Source organism: Simochromis diagramma, unplaced genomic scaffold (genome assembly GCF_900408965.1).
Source record: "Simochromis diagramma unplaced genomic scaffold, fSimDia1.1 OVJJ01000487.1, whole genome shotgun sequence".
NCBI lineage: Eukaryota > Metazoa > Chordata > Actinopteri > Cichliformes > Cichlidae > Simochromis > Simochromis diagramma.
Window position 1 is genome coordinate 3,526,962 of NW_024387305.1, and position 20,041 is coordinate 3,547,002.

Below are 20,041 nucleotides of genomic sequence, written 5' to 3' on the forward strand. Positions count from 1 at the left end.
ATATCCTTTATTTTTATTAAACAAATTTTAAGTAAAAACTCTTAATAAGTAGAAAGACAAATTTCCCTGTCAGTAGTTTTTTTTTTTTTTTTTTTTTTCAACCACAGCTGTATTATCTCATGTGTTTACTACGGAGTTGGACAAATCTGTTGCACAAGTATGTAAATGAGGTTTTTTTTTTTTTTCAGTGGCTACATATGATTTCCTCTCTAAATTCATTTTAAAATCAAAGGCATCTCTTTCCTTATTTTCTGGTAATTGTGCATAATGTGAAACTTTCCCAGTAAATAACTTATAAAAGTTGAAGATGACTCTTGAAAACAAACAAATAAAGCAACCGTACTGATCAACTACAGTCCAAATAAAACGCATCAGATGATTACAGAAGAGAAGGGAGCAGCCGTACAGTGTTAGCTCGAGTATCTCCGCTTCTCCCCATTTGCTCACGTCTACTAAATTTTGTGACACATGAAAGGAGCGTTAACCAGCTCTTCGCTGACTCTTGGGCCAAGGTGTGAGAAAACTGACAGTATATAGAGCCAAAACTACAGCAAAGTCGGAAATGTGTCTTACAAAGGCGTTAAGCGGAGTTGGTGAGTTGGTGCACTGTGCACGCTGAGCCACCTCTGGCAGTGTTTTCAACTATTATTCTCTTTTTCTTTCTTTTCTTAAAAAAAGAAAAAGCTACGATTATCATCACAAAATAAAATCTCTTTGGCATAGAATACCCACCCAAAAGCGTAAACAACCACGCACACTCATGCACTCACTCTTAGAAGGTTCTTAAAAAAAAAACAAAAACCAAAAAAAAAACAAACTACAAGCATCAATGTCAAAATTATAATCTGCAAAATTATGCTATAAAACAAAGTTGAGCCCTGTTAAGATTATGAGTCCCATACTCGGCAATAATTGTATATATTACATCAGGTGGCGAAGGAAAAGACCTTTCGTGATGACCACGTTCTACTCTTCTGTGTCCCGTTACATCCTAAATCAGCTCTTTGCTGCCTTCTCCTCGTCTGCTTCTTTCCCCTGAAAGAATACAATTTTAAAAAAGAAAGTTATTATTTCACAAAAACAAAAAAGTGTTTTTATCTTTTTTTCTTGCTCTGAAATGAGCAGGACTTTATTTGAAAAAGGGTGATAACATTTTGCTGTTAAAGCATTTCAGAGGTACAGGCTGCAGTGCTTTTAAAGTGCATTAGTACACTACATTAAAACCACTGATAAGTGAAGTCAATGGCATTGATCATCTCTTTATAATTTAATGTTCTGCTGGGAAACGCTAGGTCACGGTATTAATGTGGATGACACGCCTCGCAACACCCACAGAAATGGCTTAAGATGTTTACCCAATCGCCAAATTCCCAAGAATCTAATTTTTACTGATAATTTCAGGCTGCGCAGAGAAGCCGCCTCACAATTCCCAACATCCAAATCATCCGCTGTCAATGACCCACTGTTAGACACTACAGGACACTCCCACAGGATCTTATACAGTGGATATCACACAAGTGGTTTAAATATTGTGGCTGATCACAATATATAACAAGAAAATAACATTTCAGAAAAGTACAGAGATAAATGCCTTTTACAGCGTGTAAAAGGCATTTAAGTGTTTCTTCTGTGTTTTTAAGAAACCCCAGAGAACATAAGAATTTGATTTTTACTTATACAAGTTCAAGATTATGCTTTTGAAGCTTGGACTTTGTGCACACACACAAACAAATGGCATTATTTCTCACACAGTCCCGATCAGCTGAGTCTAAATAAAGTAAGATGACTGCCTGAAGTAACATTAGCATCTACTGACCTTAATAATGGTCAGGTGGGTACTGTTGTCTTTCGTAGGGCAAACTGCCTGTGTATTCGTCATGCATCATAGTTCCATCCATGCTGTCCATGGGCATGTCACCTGGATATCCGTATCCTTGGAAACCAGGATCTAGCTCTGCAAAACAAGATGTGTAATTATTATATTAAGGCACATTTCTGGATTACTGGGATCAAACTGAGGGAGAAGAAAAGGATTTTTTTTAAACTTAGTTGGATCAGAGTAAGAAACAAAATACCAAAACCATAAAAGGAAAAAAGGCAAGTAAAGGAAAGGATAGGACGAAGATGCAAACATAGATAATGAAGAAACACCACAATGGGGGCGAGAGGAAGACCTTAATTTGATAATAATGAAAAGGAAATGATGTATCAGGAAATCAAACACAGAAACAAACAAACAAAGTTGTTTTCAATGTATTCGTTTTAGATTTTCTTAGATTCTGGTATAATACACCTTGATTGGGGAAAAATTATATAACTAACAAAGCACAGATGGAAAGAATTAATAAAAAAAAGAAAGTTTAAAATTAATTTAAGAAGATATAACTGACAGTTCATGCGAATCTCAAGACTGTGCTGCTTTCTTTTAAGTTTGAATTAAAATTTTTACTTTACATGAAAAATAAGTAGCCATTTGTTTTTTGTGCTACTACATGAGCTCATTCTTATAGCTGCCAAATAATGAAAGTAGTTTGTAAGCAGCAGCAGGGAGGCAACCTGCTAACAAATTATTGCGCTTTCATGCTGCGGCTGCTCTCCGTGGTGTAGTGACCAACTGCTGAGGAATGTGCTGTATGTGCACATTTCAGCCACAGTTACTCACCATCGGGATAGGGTCCCTCCACGAGAACTGTGTTGTGGGCCTGCAGAGAAAGTCACGAGAGGGCAAAGGTCAAATGAAACCAACACTTTGATGTAGAAAGATTTTTAATGCCACAAAAATGCCAAGATGTATTTGACACAGAAACAACCGACGTGAATAAACAAGTCTACGAGAATCTTCATTAATCTTCAGCTGTCGTGTTGGTGCATCAGAGGGTGCCACACGCACTCACCATCTCCCAGGCAGCGGGATCGTTTTTGAACAGAGAGTGTGTGAGCTCCACAGACACTCGCTTCCTGTAGTCTGAGTTCTTATCCTCGGAGATGCGGAAGAGGACGGCCGCGGCGTAAGTAGCTGGAGGGGAAAGAATACGAAAACAGTCAGTGGTCGGGGTCAGCGTTAGTTAATAAACTTTGAAAGCTTAATATCTGGAACATAATGTCCTTTACTTTGAGCTTCAGCACATTGGTGCAAAATAAAATGACCAACAGTGCGATTTACAGTGGTTTTGCACCATTTCAAGGTGATCTATGAGTAAGCGTGGCCTTTTTAAACATCTAGAGCTCAACGTTTTAGAGTTTACAAGTATAACAGAGAGCATATAAGACAAAAAAAATTTGGTTCATTTGGGCTTTTTCCTCCTTAACAATGTAATTATAGTGACAGACTGTTGTATCTACAAGAGCTTCTAAATGTGAAGCTACAGCCAGTTAACCTGCGTCAGCATAAAATAAAATGGAAACGGGGTTTAAAAAACAACAACAACAACAACAAAACAGAATAAAACAGCCCAAAATATGAGTACCTGCAGTGCTAAAGTGTACATATTAGCATGTTATATCTTCTTGTTTGTTAAACTGAATTAACCAGGACAACAAGCTGGTGTTTCTGTAGCATCTACTATAAAGACAGAACCTAACAACAAGAAAACAGAATTTCACACAACAATGTTTCCATTATTGTGTATTCTTAAAATGTAGTTTGCAACATTTCATTATGGAATGCGTAGAAAAGTATAATGACTCGCAAAATGGACTTGTGCAAGTGCCTGGAAACTGCACTTACAGTAAGCACAGCACTTGAGTAAATCGACTTTGTTATTTTCCATCTATGACTAAATGCTACGTTACAGTAAGCTAATTACAGTGCATTATGTGCATGTTTTACCAATGCCCTCGTTGTTGGAGTGCAGCAGCTCCATCAGTGGAGCCGAAGCGCCCTCGGCGTCGATGAGCTCAGCTGATGGTTTGTCCACTGCCAGCTCGCACAGGACGCCTGCTGCCACGCGCTTCACGTTGTCCACTGGAGAGTAGAGAAGCTGTAGAAGACAAGAAAAAAATAAGTTTAAGAAAAACAAACATAAGTGCGAATTGAAAGTAAGTAAGTGAAGTTTATTTATTAAGCGCATTTCATAGACAGGCCGTCACAAAGCGAATTGTAAAGGCTTCGTTTCTGTTTCTTTGTTTACCTGGACAAACAAAGGAATGGTCTGGAGATTGGCGATCTCTGCTCTGTTAACAGGATCTCTGGCTAGTATGTGCAAAGCTCCTGTGCAGCCCTCCACAATCTCCTCCATCCTCACTCCATCCTGAGAACAAAACATGAATAGAAAAAATGTGATTCTACAGAAGTGCTACAATGTCGACAGAGGGATCATAAACGTCCTTTGACATGAGCCCATCATGTACCTGGTATGTCTGCTGGTTGGATGAGCCATGTTTCTGGGCATCCTGGTGGGCTTTGAGCAGCAGGTTGATCAGACGGGGGACTGCTCCTGCATCCCTCAGAGGGGCCTGGTTCTCGTCGCACAGGGCCAGGTTACGGATCAGGCCAACCGCAGCCTTCAGGGAAGAAAAAACAAGCAAAGATAGACTGATTATGCAGTTCTGTTACTTAGTCAGCAAGTAAAAGGACTGGAAATGATCTCAAACTTTTGTTTTCATTAGAATGTGGTGTTCTGTTTTTCCCCCTAAATCCCAGTCTTGTAAAACATACTGCTCCTGCTGTCATGTGCATTTCATGCTCTTTCAGGATGGCTGAAACTCTGGCTCTCTGCCCTACTTGCCATCCACTTTGGCCATCTGTCCAGCTCCCAGTGTCTACCACTGAACTCTTTAAAGTACTTATTTCACAGTCTTTAATATTTTTTCCCGCATAAAACCACCTTCTTTCAGTCAGATCCTTTCTTCCATAAATTACCACATTTCTGTTGCGCACATTTTTGCCCCACTTTAGAATATCCTTCCCTCTTTTAACTACCTTGATGACGGGCCAGTAGTAGGGTTGGTTGAGCAGCTTGACGATGGCAGGGATGCCATAATGTTTCCTCACTGCATGCTGTGCCATCTCAGCCTGCTGGTGGCGTGAAGTCAGGTGGCGTAGAGCGCAAACGGCGGGTTCAGTCACATCCTCCTTCTCACCGGCACGCAATATGGCATGGATGAGAGCCTCAACGCCATTGCTCTGAGTGACCAGAGATTTGTTATGGGCGTTGTTGCATGTGAGGTTAGACAGGACGCCGGTCGCACAGGTGAGCATATTGATGTCATCTGAACTGAGCAGGCCAACCAGCTGCTGCAGCAGGCTGTCCATACCCTCCTGAAAGAAAGAAAAAAAGACAGATATTCCCCGTTAGTTCCTGGTGGCTGGAAATATAGCAAAAAGAACGTGAGAAAAAATAAGTAAGTAAGTAAACCTGTTTGGTGGCAGCATCAGAGAGGTTCCTGAGAGTCCAAAGGCAGTTTTGCGTCAGACGCTGACTAGAGCCAGTGATGTGTTTGCCTAGAGCCTGCATGCCACCTGCAGGGAAGAGAGAAGTAAAATTACTCAGCTCTCAACAACATTTAATAAATTATGCTGTCAAGAAACACAGTTACCAAGGAGCCATTGGCCCCTGTTCAGATAACACAAAGCTGACACACCTGTATGACTAGCTTGTGCACACAGGTGTTTCAACACAGAAAACCTATATCACATACCAGCATCTACAATGGCGGGTTTGTTGCTGGGGCACACAGAGAGGACTTTGAGCACACGGCTTGTGGTCCACAGCAACTTCTCGTAGTTGTAGTTTCTCATGATATGAACGAGACCTTCGGGGCCCCCGTTGGCAAGGATGATCAGCTGTTAAACAAAGACCTTTATGAAAACAAATTCTTACATTTTACAATGCACACTTCTAACTAAGCCATGACTTTCCTGGCACCTGTCAATTCATTACACTAAGCAAACAAACAACCACACCCAGCCAGCACCTGAACACCTCTGTTCTCATGCCACACCCAAAGCAAAACACATGCACACACACGCACGGCACTGTCGACGGTTTCAGATTGCAGTCATTGTGTAACGTAAGCACGTGGTAACAAAACACAAAACAAGTGCAAACTAAAATAATAAATTCACACACACCTTGCTCTCTTGGTTGCCGTATGACAGCAGCTGCAGACAGTCTGTGGTGATGGCCAGGAACTTGGGGTTACTCTTCTTCAGCAGGGGAACCATTCTCTGCAGTCCATCTGCCAGACGAACGGCCATCTTAGCTCCTTCCTGGTGCAGCAGCAGGTTGTGAAGCGTGGTGATGGCGTAGAAGAGCACAGATTCCACAGGGGAGCTGTGGGAGCAACGAGGAAGAGAAACATGCGTGTTTAGCGTGCGTCACAAAATAATCCTGTCTATTTTTCGTTTGAGCCAATTGTGTTTTTCCTTATTTTCCACCAGATATATATATATATATATATATATATATATATATATATTTATATTTATATTTATATTTTAGTTAGTGGTTGATGCTCATAGTAAGCATGGCCTAAGCTTCAAATACGTCAGTGCCCTTACCAGTAATCCCTGTGAGTCAAAAGCTCACTTGTTCGTTGGACAGAAGTTAATCATCTTGTCCCATTTAGATCTAGCTGATGGGAGGAACAATAAAGCTTCCCACCAGGCTTCCAGCATTGAAGGCTAATGCTGGCAGCTTACTCAAATAATATTAAAAACTTACTACAAACTGTTATTTCCTTCTACATATAACTGCACGGTAGCTGCACTGGAAAATACTTCAACACATCGCCACAGAGCGCATCTTAACAAGGATTTAATGCAACTTTGAGTGACTTTTCTAAAATATTTTGAGTTTTTAATGCAAATATGTCCTATTAACCATAATAAAAAAGTATTTCTAGCAGACCACAAGTGAAAATTTGACCCATTTGTAAACCAGCAGCACCTGAGCATGCGGACTAGAGCAGGGATTCCTCCTGACTTGAAGATAGAGAGCAGGCCCTCTCTCTGGTGGGACAGGTTGTGGAGGATGCTGGCCGTGGCTTTTGCCGTCTCCATGTCGCTTGTGTTCTGCATGGCTCGCACCACGGCCGCCACCATCTGAGGGGACTGCATCAGTGCACGGCGGGATGCCTCCTTGCGTGTAAGCTGGTTCACAATCTGTGCAGCCTTGCTGACTACCACCTTATGAGAGATGGAAGGGGAAGGTATGAGTTAATTTGTACAAGGAAAAATTAAACACCAAAGTTCTTAATCTGCTATAAGGTAACACAATATACATGGCATTTTTTTCTGAATTTGATAATCACTTAGTAATTATCAGAGATCTAGATAACCTTCAATTATTTGACTTATTTGGTCAAAAATAGAAAGCTACTGCTAAGGGTGGTGGGCTAGGCAGTACACAATCCCCAGGAAAAGCAAGTTTAACGCTTTACAGTTTGTTTCCATCTAGGAAATTACACAAGAATGAGTGAACTGAGTTTGGCTGGCATATTTTGTGATGTTTTGACTGATTCGGATTTATTGTTATCAATCCTCATGCCAGTATAAGCATGAAGACTGCAGCCAGCACTATATTTAGCACACAGACATGACCACAGTATTGATGTCTTATTATTAGCACAATTTTAAACTTATTCCTTCGCTAGATCCATTAATGACTTAGTAATTATTTTAGAAAGTTTAACAAAATATTTATAGACTGTGTTTGTTTGTATCGACGCGGGCACATCTTCGTTTTCATCACCTGGTCTTCATCGTTGAGCAGTTTGGTGAGCTCTGGCACGGCACGTGTGGCTAGCTCGGCATCGTCCTGGTAGTTGATCAGATGGATGATGGCGGTCTTGAGCATCTGAGAGGGCTCGGCCAGGCGCTGGACGTTAGTCATCTGGGACGGGTCTGTCTGAGTCGACAGAATGGTGGTGCCTCCCTCCAGTGTCTCTGGAAACATTGCAGCTCGCACCCTCTGAGCTCTGGTCATGACGCTTTGGGGATCCATGTCTATTGAGAAGCGAGATGATGAGGTTGATGATGTAGTCTAGGTGTATTTAAGCCAAAGTTACAGCATGTTGGCTGGTCTGTCCTTACCAGGCTCCTGCATTGTCACAGTGCTGGTCATGGTGTACTGCTTAGATATGGTGAAATCGCCGTCATCATCTCTGACTGTGGTGGCTCCAGACTGGATGCCTGAGTCTAGACCATACATCGTCTGTTGCCACTCTGCCACCTTTACTTTGCCAGTTTCCATCTCACCCACTGCCAAGGAAGGAGAGAAGAAATCAAAGGTTTTAAAAGTAACTTAAAGTAATTAACAGATTTCATGAAGATTAAGAAACTGCTCTTTATTGAAAACCTTTGTGTAGATCAGTTTTTCTTTCTCCCAAGATAAACACAGTTGTTGTTTTTTAACCTAAGTAATAAAAATTTTATAGCAGGAACCTGTAGTTATAATTTTTTTTTTAGGAAGTGATTTCAATGCAAACACTGAACACAATACTTGGAAGTAGAAAAGGTCAAGCTCAAACTGTTCAGGTCTATTTTGAATGAGGTGATAGAGACTGAGGTGAAATCAAGAAATCACACAAATACAACCAACATTAAGCTGCTGCCTTGTCAAAACAGAATTTACAGAAGAGGAAATAAAAATCGGAACATAAAATATGATCATGAAATTGAGCTGATTTACTTACTCTGCATTGCCATCCTTTCTTCCGATGGAGCAAACCTAAAAACAAACACACAGAGAAATCCGACGTCAGCGTTTCCACCATTTCACCTCATACAACGGGTAAATACACGCATTCCTACAAACCCTTTTTGCACTAATTAGTGAATAAACCGTCTACTTCTTTGCACGAGACACCTTACTGAGTATGGGGGTGGCACGAGTTGGACACTTCCCCACTTAGTGTTCACACTGATCTGGAAATTAAAGCACTGAGCAGAGTGACTTGCAAAGAGAGAAGGGAGAGCGAAGTGAGTAAAGTGACAGCTGTAATGTAAAACTGCTAAACAGGGTGAGTGACCTTTAACCCCAGGTCTCCACCCATGCAGTCATGGGAGCAGCCCACTGCTGATATGTGGCAATCAGGAACCTGCTCATCAGGTTTCAATTCCACTTTGAAAGTGTTTGTGTATGTAGATGACTCCCCAACACACCTTTAAAGTAATAAAAAACAACCAAAAAACCCCAACAACACACACCCTTCACTTTAATTTTGTCTTTATATTTACATGCCCACCAAAAAAACCTGGATTTTAAAACTACGACCCTTAATCATAGAGGCCAAATAAACTACTTAAGTCCGCTAAATACTTGGTTTCACTTTAACAAACCCCCAACTTGTGCAACTACCTGCTACCTGTCGGTGCATGTTTGTTCATCATGCTCTTGGTTTATCATGCAAATACTTCCTCTCACCCCCGACAGGTTTCTACATGGCTGAACTGCAGTTAGGTTTTTAATGTGCTTCGCCATTAAACCCTCTGCAAAAAAAGAGCAAAACTGGTACATGTGAAATATTTAGAAAAGATTATGAGGAAAACGTAAATGTATCCTCTCAGAAAAATTCAATGTAATAGTGGTGTTTTCGGTCAGTGTGCTTTTGTATACAGGAAGACAGATTATTCTTGGAAGTGGCCTCCCAGATCCAAAATAAACCCCCATGGTTACAACATGCATGGAAGTTTTCTGCATAGTTCTGTAGTCTTAATGTCATTCACCCTGAATTTCAGAGAAACCTGCATTCGCAATAGCTGCTGGTCACTGGATGTGTCATACAGTCTACGGTATTGCATTCACTTTGCTGCTTATGAGCGTTTTCAAATGTTCGACTTTTACAGGATTTTTTGCCGAACATATCGCCGGGATGGGTTATGTGTGTGATGGTTTTGCTACAGATGTACTTAATATATGAGGGTGTGTGCATTTTCTGAGAGCGCGCTTAGAATAAGAAATCTCAGATTTAATTCACAGAGCTTGTTGCATAATTGGCCATAAATAACAAAAACTATATTACAAAAACAGAGATGATCCACACACAGTAGAGACAAACAAGCAAGTGAAAAAAAAAAAAAAAAAAGCTTTAATCTTCAAAACCCTTCTGTATGACAGCTGTTTTTAGCTTACTGTGGTTCTGCATGTAATAAGCAGCTCTGCATATCTTCCGTCTTGACTATTAATAAAACAAGTTGGGGCTAAAACCCACAATGGCAAGCTTCTGTGCTAGCATATAATGAGCTATAAACACTTAAATTACCACCTTTACCTATACGTGCCCTCAGTTCCATGGAACAAATGTACTAAACAATGTTAAGAAAATGGAAAATACTTGAATTGAAGCTGATCAATGGGCATGCAATTACAACTTGTAAAAACAAGAACAAAGAATGTATTTGAGTCATAGTCTAGTTTTCTCACGCTACTTATTTGATCTGATGTGCATGCATTACTGTTGCTAGCGGCTTTGGTTTTCATTAAAATTGATACGAAGAAGAAATTTTCACCATTTTTCAGTGTCTGTCCTCAGTTTTCTGTACGCGCCACTTTGTTTAACTAAAAACTCATTTATACGTCGACACATTTACTTTTCAACATGAATTCATTTACTATACGGTTCATGTGCACTGGCAACATTTTCCTTCATTTCACTTTCAGAGAGCAGCAGCTCTACGAGTTTCCCATGTATTGAGTCTCACTTGAGATCCTGCAGGACCAGGCCACAGAGGGCTGTCTGTGCTTGCAGCTACACGTTACCTTACAGATAACACAATGACTCATCAGACATGACAACTGTACCAACATTCCCCGTGCATTTCTACCTTTCTCAGTAAAGGTGTGGCCACCTTTTAAAAAATTACGAGCACTGGTTAACAGGGCAACGGGAACAACTGGACAAAAAACAAGATACAGCTTCACTAACTTTTTCAAAGGTTTTAAAACAGATAAAAGTATAATGATCCATTTATAACAAACAGTACACATCTGAGTTTGGTGCAGAATGTATGTACCTTCCTGTTGTCTGTAAATCAGGGTCAGTGTTTGTGTAGTCTTTGTTTTCCTGGGCGAGGCAGCGGGTTCAGTCAACTGTTGCAATGCAGTGACACGCCCCGCATATTGCCTAGGTAACTGAAAGTCCGCTGAAACGCTGTGCTGTGGGGGTTTTATCTGCTGTCCAATCTAAAGTCTGAAGCTCTGGGCACTTGTTTGTTGATAATTTGTCTTTTCCTCTTGGGCTTTCTTATTCTCTTTTTTCCTCCATTCGAGAAAAAAAAAAAATCTATTGGGGAAGGGGTAGGCTACAAATTATTTAAAAGAATAAAAGATCAAAGCAAAAAAAATAACCCTGAGTGAACACAGTTTTCTATGTTCTGATGATTATAAAGTCTAACCCAGCCTTCTCCCATTGTTCAGTGCCAACAAAGAGCTGATGGTGCGTGCTGTTGTGACTGAACTTTGTTCTCTTCCAGTTAATCAGTAATATGTCCTTTCACTCTCACTGTGAAGTGCCTTTCTCCTGAATAGTCATTCCCACTGCCATTTATACACCCACACAGACAGTGACATGAAGCCATACTTCAGGAAAACACTTTTCACACACCCGTCACCTCCCACTATCTTGTTAGGCAACAGCCTCTGCGGATGATGATTTAGGAGGCTTAAAAAAACCCAAAAAGCCTGCACAGTAAAACCAGGAATGTGTATCAGTAAAAGCTGCCAGTGAGGGAGGAGTGAGTTGCAACAGAAAAGCAAAGCAGAGACGGATCTTGATCAGGGCCCAGCGCTCAAACGCTGCTGTGACATTCCACACTAGTGTTGCATATTCAGTCTGAGTCGTCAATCTGTTTCTGGGAGGGAAGAAAAATAATAAAGAAAAGGGGAGAACACACCAACCTTATCTAAACTTTACTCACTGACTTACTCAGAAATGTTAAATTGCTGAAACTAAGAGAAACTGTAGGGACAAGACTACTGTGACAAAGGATGAGTAACTCTAATCTCTGTAATGAGAACAGATTTACTATCATGCAAATCCCTCAGGCATGTTGGAAAGGGAGTGTCTCTTCAGCAGTGACAGGCTCTCAGAAAGGGTGTGGCAGAAGAGTGCTTGGATGTGTGAGGAAGAATACACCTAATGGCTAGAGGGGATCTTACATTTTATTCCTTTCAGTATCCTCCCAATAATTATAGCTTTACAGTTGCAAACGGAGCATAGTAATGAAAAACATTCCAGCAGGCCAGATTTTGACTTTGCTGGTGTAAGCTCTTCTTTGTATCACAGCAGGAATGAATCAGGTCAGGCAAGAGGCCCAGGGGGGGCTTCAGATAAACTTTGCTCATATTGCAGTTGTGTTCAAGAGGCTGTTCACATACTTTACAGTATTTGTAGTAAATGTTGCTGAGCCACATGTCGATTTAGCAGGCTGGGGTGTAAATAATATTTCTGTTGCTTTTTTCTGTTTTACTTTCTATGGATTTTTGTTTTAAAGCATAAATACTGGGGAAAAAAAAGAAAAAAAAAAAAGCATCACAGGTCTAAATATTAAAATATTTGTAAATATGTTTTTTTTTTCATATTTTTTTTCCTCCTGTGAAACTACAACCTGTCATTTTTACGCCAAGCTAAGCTATGCTAACTGTCCTCAGGCAGCGGCTTCATATTTAATGTAGAGAGAGGAGAGAAATACTCATATTTCCATCATGTTTTCTTTCCGTTACATAAGGAAGGAAAAACTGTTTATGATAATTAAACATTTCTCACAGTTACGGGAGGATTATGACTGGGCTTTAGAAACATCCTTGCTAAACTTATTTAAAGTAACAAGCAAATAAACTTTATTATATTAGTAAACAGCTTCCTGTAGCACTGGAATAGATAAACAATTTGACATACAGGACAGCCTCCCATGCACATGCACACACCCAATCACATTCATGTCCCCAGACATGTAAGCCACACTCTTCTTGCAATAAACCGTTTCCCAGATGGTTTTAACACACACCCTGCACTCCCACAGCCCAATCCTCCTGACACAGTAAATGGCCAGTTCAGCCAGCTGAGTCTGCAGTACAGTTGACATTTTCCTCTCTGCATCCTCTCTCCATAGACCCGGGGTTCAGCTGCCATGACAGGAAACAAGTTAACACATTCACTAACCCTTCTGGTTCCCCCTCATGCCTTACTTGTACAACAATAGATACTATGACACTGTAATGGCAGCAGCTGGGGCTGGATAGCTGTTTGCTATAAATCAATAAGGGAGGATGTGAAGCAGTGCACAGCTAATGGATTTACCATGGTGGGTGACAGGAAGTGGTGGTCAACATTGTCTGACTCACCAACATTTCTGGGCTGTCTGCTCTGAGATGGGAAGTTTATTAGGAGAAGTTACAAACTGCGATAAGGTACTGGGGAAGAACACAGCTTGAAGCCCAGATTGTGTAAAGCACAAACTCTAAGAGAAAGCATTTGTCAACTGACTGTGACAGGCAGTTGATCAAATCCAGACCAGCGCAACGTCACCATACCAAGTGCCTAGAGAGAAGAGACAGCCAACAACACAATACTCCTATGCACTTGTGCAACACACCAAGTGAATTTGTGTAAATGTGGCAGAGTGCATCTCCTTCTTCCCTGATCTGGAAGCCTTCCCAAAACAACAAGCAGCCTCAGCCAAAGAATTTAAAAAAAAGAAAGAAAGCGAAGCAACAGAATATCTAATGGGCCTTGATTTGTCAGTTGATTCACTGCAGCAGCTTTAATAAGCTGATTTAGGCCAGAGGATGCAGTGCAGTGGCTGTAAACTGCTGCGTAGTTGTTTGGTCTCCGTGGGAGCTCTCTGTGAATCAAAGGAAATGTGAGCTGTCTCGGAGGAGGTGCCTGGGTCCAGACCAGAATCAGATTACAAAAAAACAGATAAAGGAGGGGGGAGTGAGTAGAAAGGGGTGTAATCTCTGTAGCAATAAACACTCAGTTGCAATGCCCGCATAGAAACAAAGTTCACAGAAGTTCATGATAAGTCAGATACTGTGGGAGGAGTAGAAGTATGTCCAAAGATTATCTTCAAACCAGGAAAAGAGCTCAGCATAAAGATGTGGAAATTAAATAGTGGAATATTTGAGCTTTATGTGTAATTCAAATTTTATGTGGAAAAAAAAAATACTTGAATTATGTTTTTATCAACAAGAAGAAGATAAACCCCCCCCCCGGTGTTGTTTGGTTCATGGTAGGAAGGAAGTGGACGAGCTGAGTTTTTGATAGCACAGTGAGCATCTGTGTTACTCTGTTTAGTGTAGAGAGGAAAAGAGTAGCTGCATTGTCCTATTGACTGCTGTTACTGTGAAAAGGAAACCACTCTCAACTGTCCCCACTGAACGCAACCAAAAAGGCTGAAGCACATCAAGATGGCACTGTGTGTTCACGGGCCAAGTTTGGTAGCCAATGCTGCATCTAAAGCCCCCTTTAAAGGCCTGACAGGGAGTTTTTTCTTGAACTGCTACTGCTACGCACCAGTGTGTATCTGAGCACTGAGGCGATGTGACAGATGATTAATTTTTCAGGGAGATTAGAGGCACGAGGGAGCGGGAGGGGTGTGCTTGGGAGAGCAGGGCAAAAATCTGAAGGGACCCTAAAGAGTACTGCAAGTTCATCTGACAAATTTGAATTCACAGTTTGTTCATCTTCCAGAAGACTAAAACAAAACTAACATTGTTAAAAATTGAGTGACTTATTCGGACAACACGTTGTTTGGTTCGTACAGTGTTGTTGTCAGATGAAAACCTGGGAAATGTCAACTTTCAAGGAACAAAGAAGGAAGAATAATAGTGTCAGTTGTCTCAAACGCCCATGCTTTTTTCAGTTTATGCAGTTTTTTGCAAAAGTGCTCGCAGGCGCCAGGGTTGCACAACATTCGCAACCCATGAGAGCATAAAACCCTTCAAAAGCAGTGAACAAAGAAAAGCAACCACGGTGACTAAAGCATGGATTTTGAACTCAACATATGCAAAACCACCCTTCTTGAGAGACCTCACGTTGCCTAATTAACAGCTGAGCTTCTCCACTGATTTGCTTTCTGTTTCAACCACACCCTTTCTGCCTTTACTTTCTTGAATCTCTCGTAGAAGTGTGATTAAGGGATAGGGAGGAGGCAAAGAAAATAAAGACATGACACAACTCATCAGAGTTGCTATGCTGAGACATACGACTCATCAAAAATCATCCACGTGTGAAAACTTTGTCTTTTGAGTAGGGCTGCCGCGATTAGTCGACTAGTCACGATTACGTCGACTATCAGAATCGTCGACGACTGATTTAATAGTCGACGCGTCGTTTGAAGCTTTGTAAGATCACAAAAGACGCAGGAATAAGTAGTAGAATTTAAGAGTGTAATAACGGACTGAAACCTAAGATGACAGCACTACATGTACAAGGATGCCAGCTGCCGTTAAACCCCGAAGAAGAAGAAGAAGTAGCTCTGTCCCAGAATTCATAGCGCTGCCCAGCTCAGTTTCCAACAATGGCGGCAGCCAGTTAGTTTTAATATTACTCTTATTATTCTTTCTGGGTCACAAAATAAACGTTTAACATATTTTCAGGCGAGAATGTAGCTGTGTAAACCTCAAATATCTGCTCAGTTTATCAAGACACCACATATTTTTAAAACTCGGCTCCGACGTTTTCGAAGACGTCTGTTACCCACTAGCTCGATAGCTAGCCGGAGGAAAGGCTCACTAGAGCCGGTGAGAACACCGGACTCCCAGCAAATCGTTTTCAAACCCACTGCCGTCTTTCGCTACTCAGGTTAGACATATATAAGTCACTTAGATAACTTAAAAATGTTATTGTTTGGCTTTTTTAGTATTTTATTTGTTCCTGAGTAAATCTGTTTGGCTGAGATTAAAGTTATAGTTTTTACACAGCTGAATAAACGTCAAGCAGACAACTGATTATCAGAAGTGTGAGATGCTCGAGAATATACTCCGGTGTCCCGTTATATTTTAGATAGCAAGGAGTTTATTAAACTTCACCGAAACAATCTGCAAATTTCATTAAAATTTAATAAACTATCATCTTGTCTTTATTTTTAGTTAGCACATACCTTAAACACTTAAAGCTGTAAGCTAATGATAGTTATATAAGAGCAGACGCATGCTGCAATAAGCTGTACGCTGGATCCAATGGATCTGATTAGTCGACTAATCGCAAAAATAATCGGTGACTAGTCGACTATCAAAATAATCGTTTGTGGCAGCCCTACTTTTGAGTAAGTGCCGAATCCAGTTCACTCCCTCTTTGTGTGGACACACAGTAAGTAATGAAAAACTTATCACTGGTAATGTATTCATGATGACAGCAGGAGGATTCAACTATTTCTAGAAGGCTGTTAGCGTGATGCATGAGTATTTATTTTTTTATTTATTTATTTTTTTAAAAACACAGCTTTGATAAGAGCTGACTTGAAATGACCCATGTGGTAGACTTGCCTATGTTTTTTTTTTTTTTTAAAGTGCAAGTGATGAGAAGAAACAGCCATTAGGCCTTTGACATCTTAAGTAACGGGACCATTTCTTGCCCTTGCTTGATCCAACCAAGAGAACTGCTGAAGGTAAATAATTAACTTCAGGGACTGTCATCAGTAGAGTTCAGCTGGGCAATGTCGGCTTCACTTGCTCAGCGTTATTCAACTGCACCCTGCTAGACACTCGAGTTTGAGTTTGGTCATGACAGAAGGCATCTTTTACAACACTGGCAATTTTTGGATGACATTTCTAATAATTTAATAACTGCATTCAAGGATAATGTCATGCATTTCAAAATTAATTGCCACTTATTTTGAGTTATTGCTGGTTTGAAAAGATTGAAAATATAGAATTAAGCACTTGTTGTTAGAGGGGTTACTTTGGGATAACAAATAATAGATGTGTGTATTTTGTCTAATTTGGACTGATATGAAAGCTTTTTTTAGCAGAACATAGTGCAGAAACAAAGAATGCTGGGGGGTGTTGTAGATGTAGCAGGGTGTAGCAGCTGAGCATGTGGCAGTGCAGGGTAAAACAGTTATTAAGGAATGGCCACATAATTTCTAGCTTGGACCCAGTTTAGAACAGGTGCTGGAATAGCCATTTGATATTGGATAATGACCAAGAAAATAAGCACCATTATTCTGATGCATTTCCAGTTCTCTCTGTACCTTAATGAATTTTAAATATTTCAGTTTCATCACACAAGCATAACCAGCGATATCGCGGCACGGAAGGCATAACAATGAAACAGGCCACAGAAATTTCATCACAGATTCTGTCACAGTTTAAGAACCCCAGTACCCGTATGACATACTGTATGTTTAGTAGGCCTGAACAATATGTGCAATGGTTAATGCAGCAGTCAAATACTGAAGTGTGCACACTGGCTGCACAGTCGCCACATTTAAACATGCACTCAGACTGGATGTCGAGTGTAAATAAAATTACTTTTCTATTCCTTCACTTCATTCAGTCTTTTGCACATTCTTGTATTGTGAAAATGCAGTTTATCTAAGCTGTATTGTATTCTATAAATAATATCAGAAAGAAAAAGATTTTCCCTTTGCAGATTTGGTGTGGTCATGCCACTTCACTTTTATTTCACCCACCCACCCCAAAAAAACACAACCTCAAAAGAAAGAAACTCTTGTTGTAGCTGACGGGAAACTTTATCTCTGTGCCCTTTTCTCCATGGGAACAGTAAAACACAAAGGCAGACTGACATACAAACACAGAGGAGGTCGCACAATGTGTGTGCTGAGCACCTGTAACTGGAAAGGACTCAGGCCTCGTTGGACTGAGACAGAAGCAAGACGGGGAATCCACAGAAAAAATTAAACCAAGAGGGCGCGATGTATGTCATACAGTAATCCCCTTTGAAGAGTGTAGACCTATTTTTAAAACCGAAGGATCTCCTGGCCTCTTGTTCTGCTAATGTAGGACAGTATGAGGGAATTAAGCAGGAGGGGGGGAGATTATCACCGTGCCACCACAGCTGTAGCTGTGAAATCTACAGTAAGTCACCCCCCTGCTGTCCCACCACCCATCCACTCTTTCCAGACAGGGACAGCTTTCCTACTTGATGACACAGGGCAAGCTCAGCAAGGCCATTCTGGCACAAAGTATTGGCACCCTGTCCCGTTAAAGCTGGCACACAGTCAGCAAACTCAACTGGAAACATTGGTAGAGAAAGCAGCTGGATACCACAAACCTGTTTGGCACTGTTCTTGCTGCTTTGTGACGCTTGCATTTAATTCAAACAAAAGAACAATGGATAATGTGATTTGGAGTTTGATTGTGTAGTGAGTGGCTCTGTTTACTTTCCAATTCCTAATCCAACTGTGTCAAATTAGGACTTTAAAACTATACTAAAGTTGGCCGCAGAGGACACCGCAGATGACTTAATCGCATAAGAAAAAAGCCGATAAGATAAAAGTCATTTGAACGGGATGCTGATTTCAGGGGATTTAGTCATGAAATCAAATGAAAGAAATTTGTGCTCCTGTGCTCCCCTAAGCAGGATTAGCTGTCCTGTCAAGTCCTGAGAATCTGCAAAGGTAATGACATCATGGAAGATTTGGCAACACCTGGAGACATCACTGCTGCCTTGAAGCACAGCGTAGGAGTGTGGGGGGTGGGTAAAGAAACATCAGCATGTATCACTGTCATACGTTACAGATGTGCACCCACGGACAACTCATCCCCTCAGGCACAGTTAGCTAACACTGTTTGTTTACAGACTCAACATCACTGTCATAGTTGGTAAAGCGGAAGATCTGATGTGAAAGTGCTTGTTTTTGTCCAACCACATCCAAAGCTAAAAAAAAAAACAAAACAAACCCCAACCTCTTATAAAAAAAAATAGAAATTCAAGACATTAAAAATAGTGAATAATACCCACCATTACTAGACAATTAAAACACCTACTTACTAATTTTATGTTAATCCATTGATCTTTCATAAGTTAACGGGAAAAATGTTTTTTGTTTTTGGGTCTGCTTCAGTGTGACTTTTACACCATTTCTGTTAAAGGACGAAATAGAAACTGCAAAATCTTTATTTTTTTTGTCTCTGATTCACGGAAACACACAAATCCAAGCGTTTTATCTTCAACACCACCAACAACCAACGACACGACGGGGTCTATTGACAAGTGACGACGTGTAGCTGTATGGTCGATACTGGGGCTAAATGTCGTTATCTTTGGGCAGAGAGAGAGTAAGGGAGCTCTTGCACTTTAAAAAGTTTAAAAAGAAAGAAAGAAAGAAAAAAACCTGTCCACCACAAGAGAACAAACTTTTGGTGGCTGTAGAGCTGGCGCAGTAGGCTGCTCCCTAACAACAGGCAGTAGTGGTTTGAGGCATGCGGAAATGAATTCCTAATAGAAAGCATCTGAATTTGCATCCAGGTAAGCAACAAAGAGAAACGAAATTACCCCACACAAACACATAAGATGTTTTTTTTAATAGAATAAACGATAATAACTACACACCAAACAAACCGATAAATAAGCGTTCACAGACGCTAAGGGCAGTAAAATCTGTCGGAAAAGGTAGATTTAGTGAATCTTACCTGTCTTAACACACGGCCGTATTTCAGATTATTCCGTGCTTGCTTGTTTCTAATGACTCCTTTGGTCGGCACAAGACTCCTCTCTTTATTTCTTTTCACTTCTCCACACTCTGCCTCCCTGCAGCTGGCCACCAGTCCTCTGAACAAAAAAAATGAGTAAAAGGAGCGTTACCTCACCCTGACTCCGCCTCCTCGAAGACTCCACCCACATCGTCCACAATGGGAGGGAAGGACGTTGCTTTATGGCTAGGCACTACAATAAACTGTGAAGTTGAACAGTTTAGTTCGGTTTAAAAAGTTTACTTCTGTCTTTATTGTACCGTTGCTACGGTGCGTAGATTGTCACTGTTTTGCCCTTTGATACAACAGCGAATATTTTAAAGTCAACTTCATTCTTTCATTTGAAGGGACACTGACTGACACCGATTAAAAAAATACTTTCGATTTTTTAAAGCACGGTATACAAAATGTGTACAGCACCACATATATGTATTGCAGCC

The 20,041-nt window shown here is 40.8% G+C and overlaps 1 protein-coding gene across 1 annotated transcript; it reads right to left on the bottom strand.

The window, feature by feature from the left end:
• Nucleotides 1-76: 76 nt before the first annotated feature.
• LOC120716838 (junction plakoglobin-like) lies at nucleotides 77-19,678 on the bottom strand. The gene is made up of 16 exons (XM_040004485.1): nucleotides 19,542-19,678; nucleotides 8,638-8,672; nucleotides 8,036-8,203; nucleotides 7,695-7,948; nucleotides 6,891-7,129; nucleotides 6,074-6,275; nucleotides 5,641-5,785; nucleotides 5,358-5,461; nucleotides 4,922-5,260; nucleotides 4,351-4,503; nucleotides 4,131-4,250; nucleotides 3,830-3,980; nucleotides 2,895-3,016; nucleotides 2,663-2,702; nucleotides 1,817-1,954; nucleotides 77-1,035 (listed from the first exon to the last, which is right to left on the bottom strand). Exons 2-15 carry the CDS (start codon nucleotides 8,648-8,650, stop codon nucleotides 1,818-1,820), a joined length of 2,187 nt encoding a protein of 728 aa, XP_039860419.1. The 5' UTR covers nucleotides 8,651-8,672; nucleotides 19,542-19,678; the 3' UTR covers nucleotides 77-1,035; nucleotide 1,817.
• Nucleotides 19,679-20,041: the final 363 nt, after the last annotated feature.

Coding starts and splice junctions, on each gene's coding strand:
- LOC120716838 (XM_040004485.1), bottom strand. Junction 5,261..5,357: donor CTGATGCTGCCACCAAACAG/GTTTACTTACTT, acceptor TCTTTCTTTCAG/GAGGGTATGGACAGCCTGCT. Junction 4,504..4,921: donor ACTACTGGCCCGTCATCAAG/GTAGTTAAAAGA, acceptor TCTTCCCTGAAG/GCTGCGGTTGGCCTGATCCG.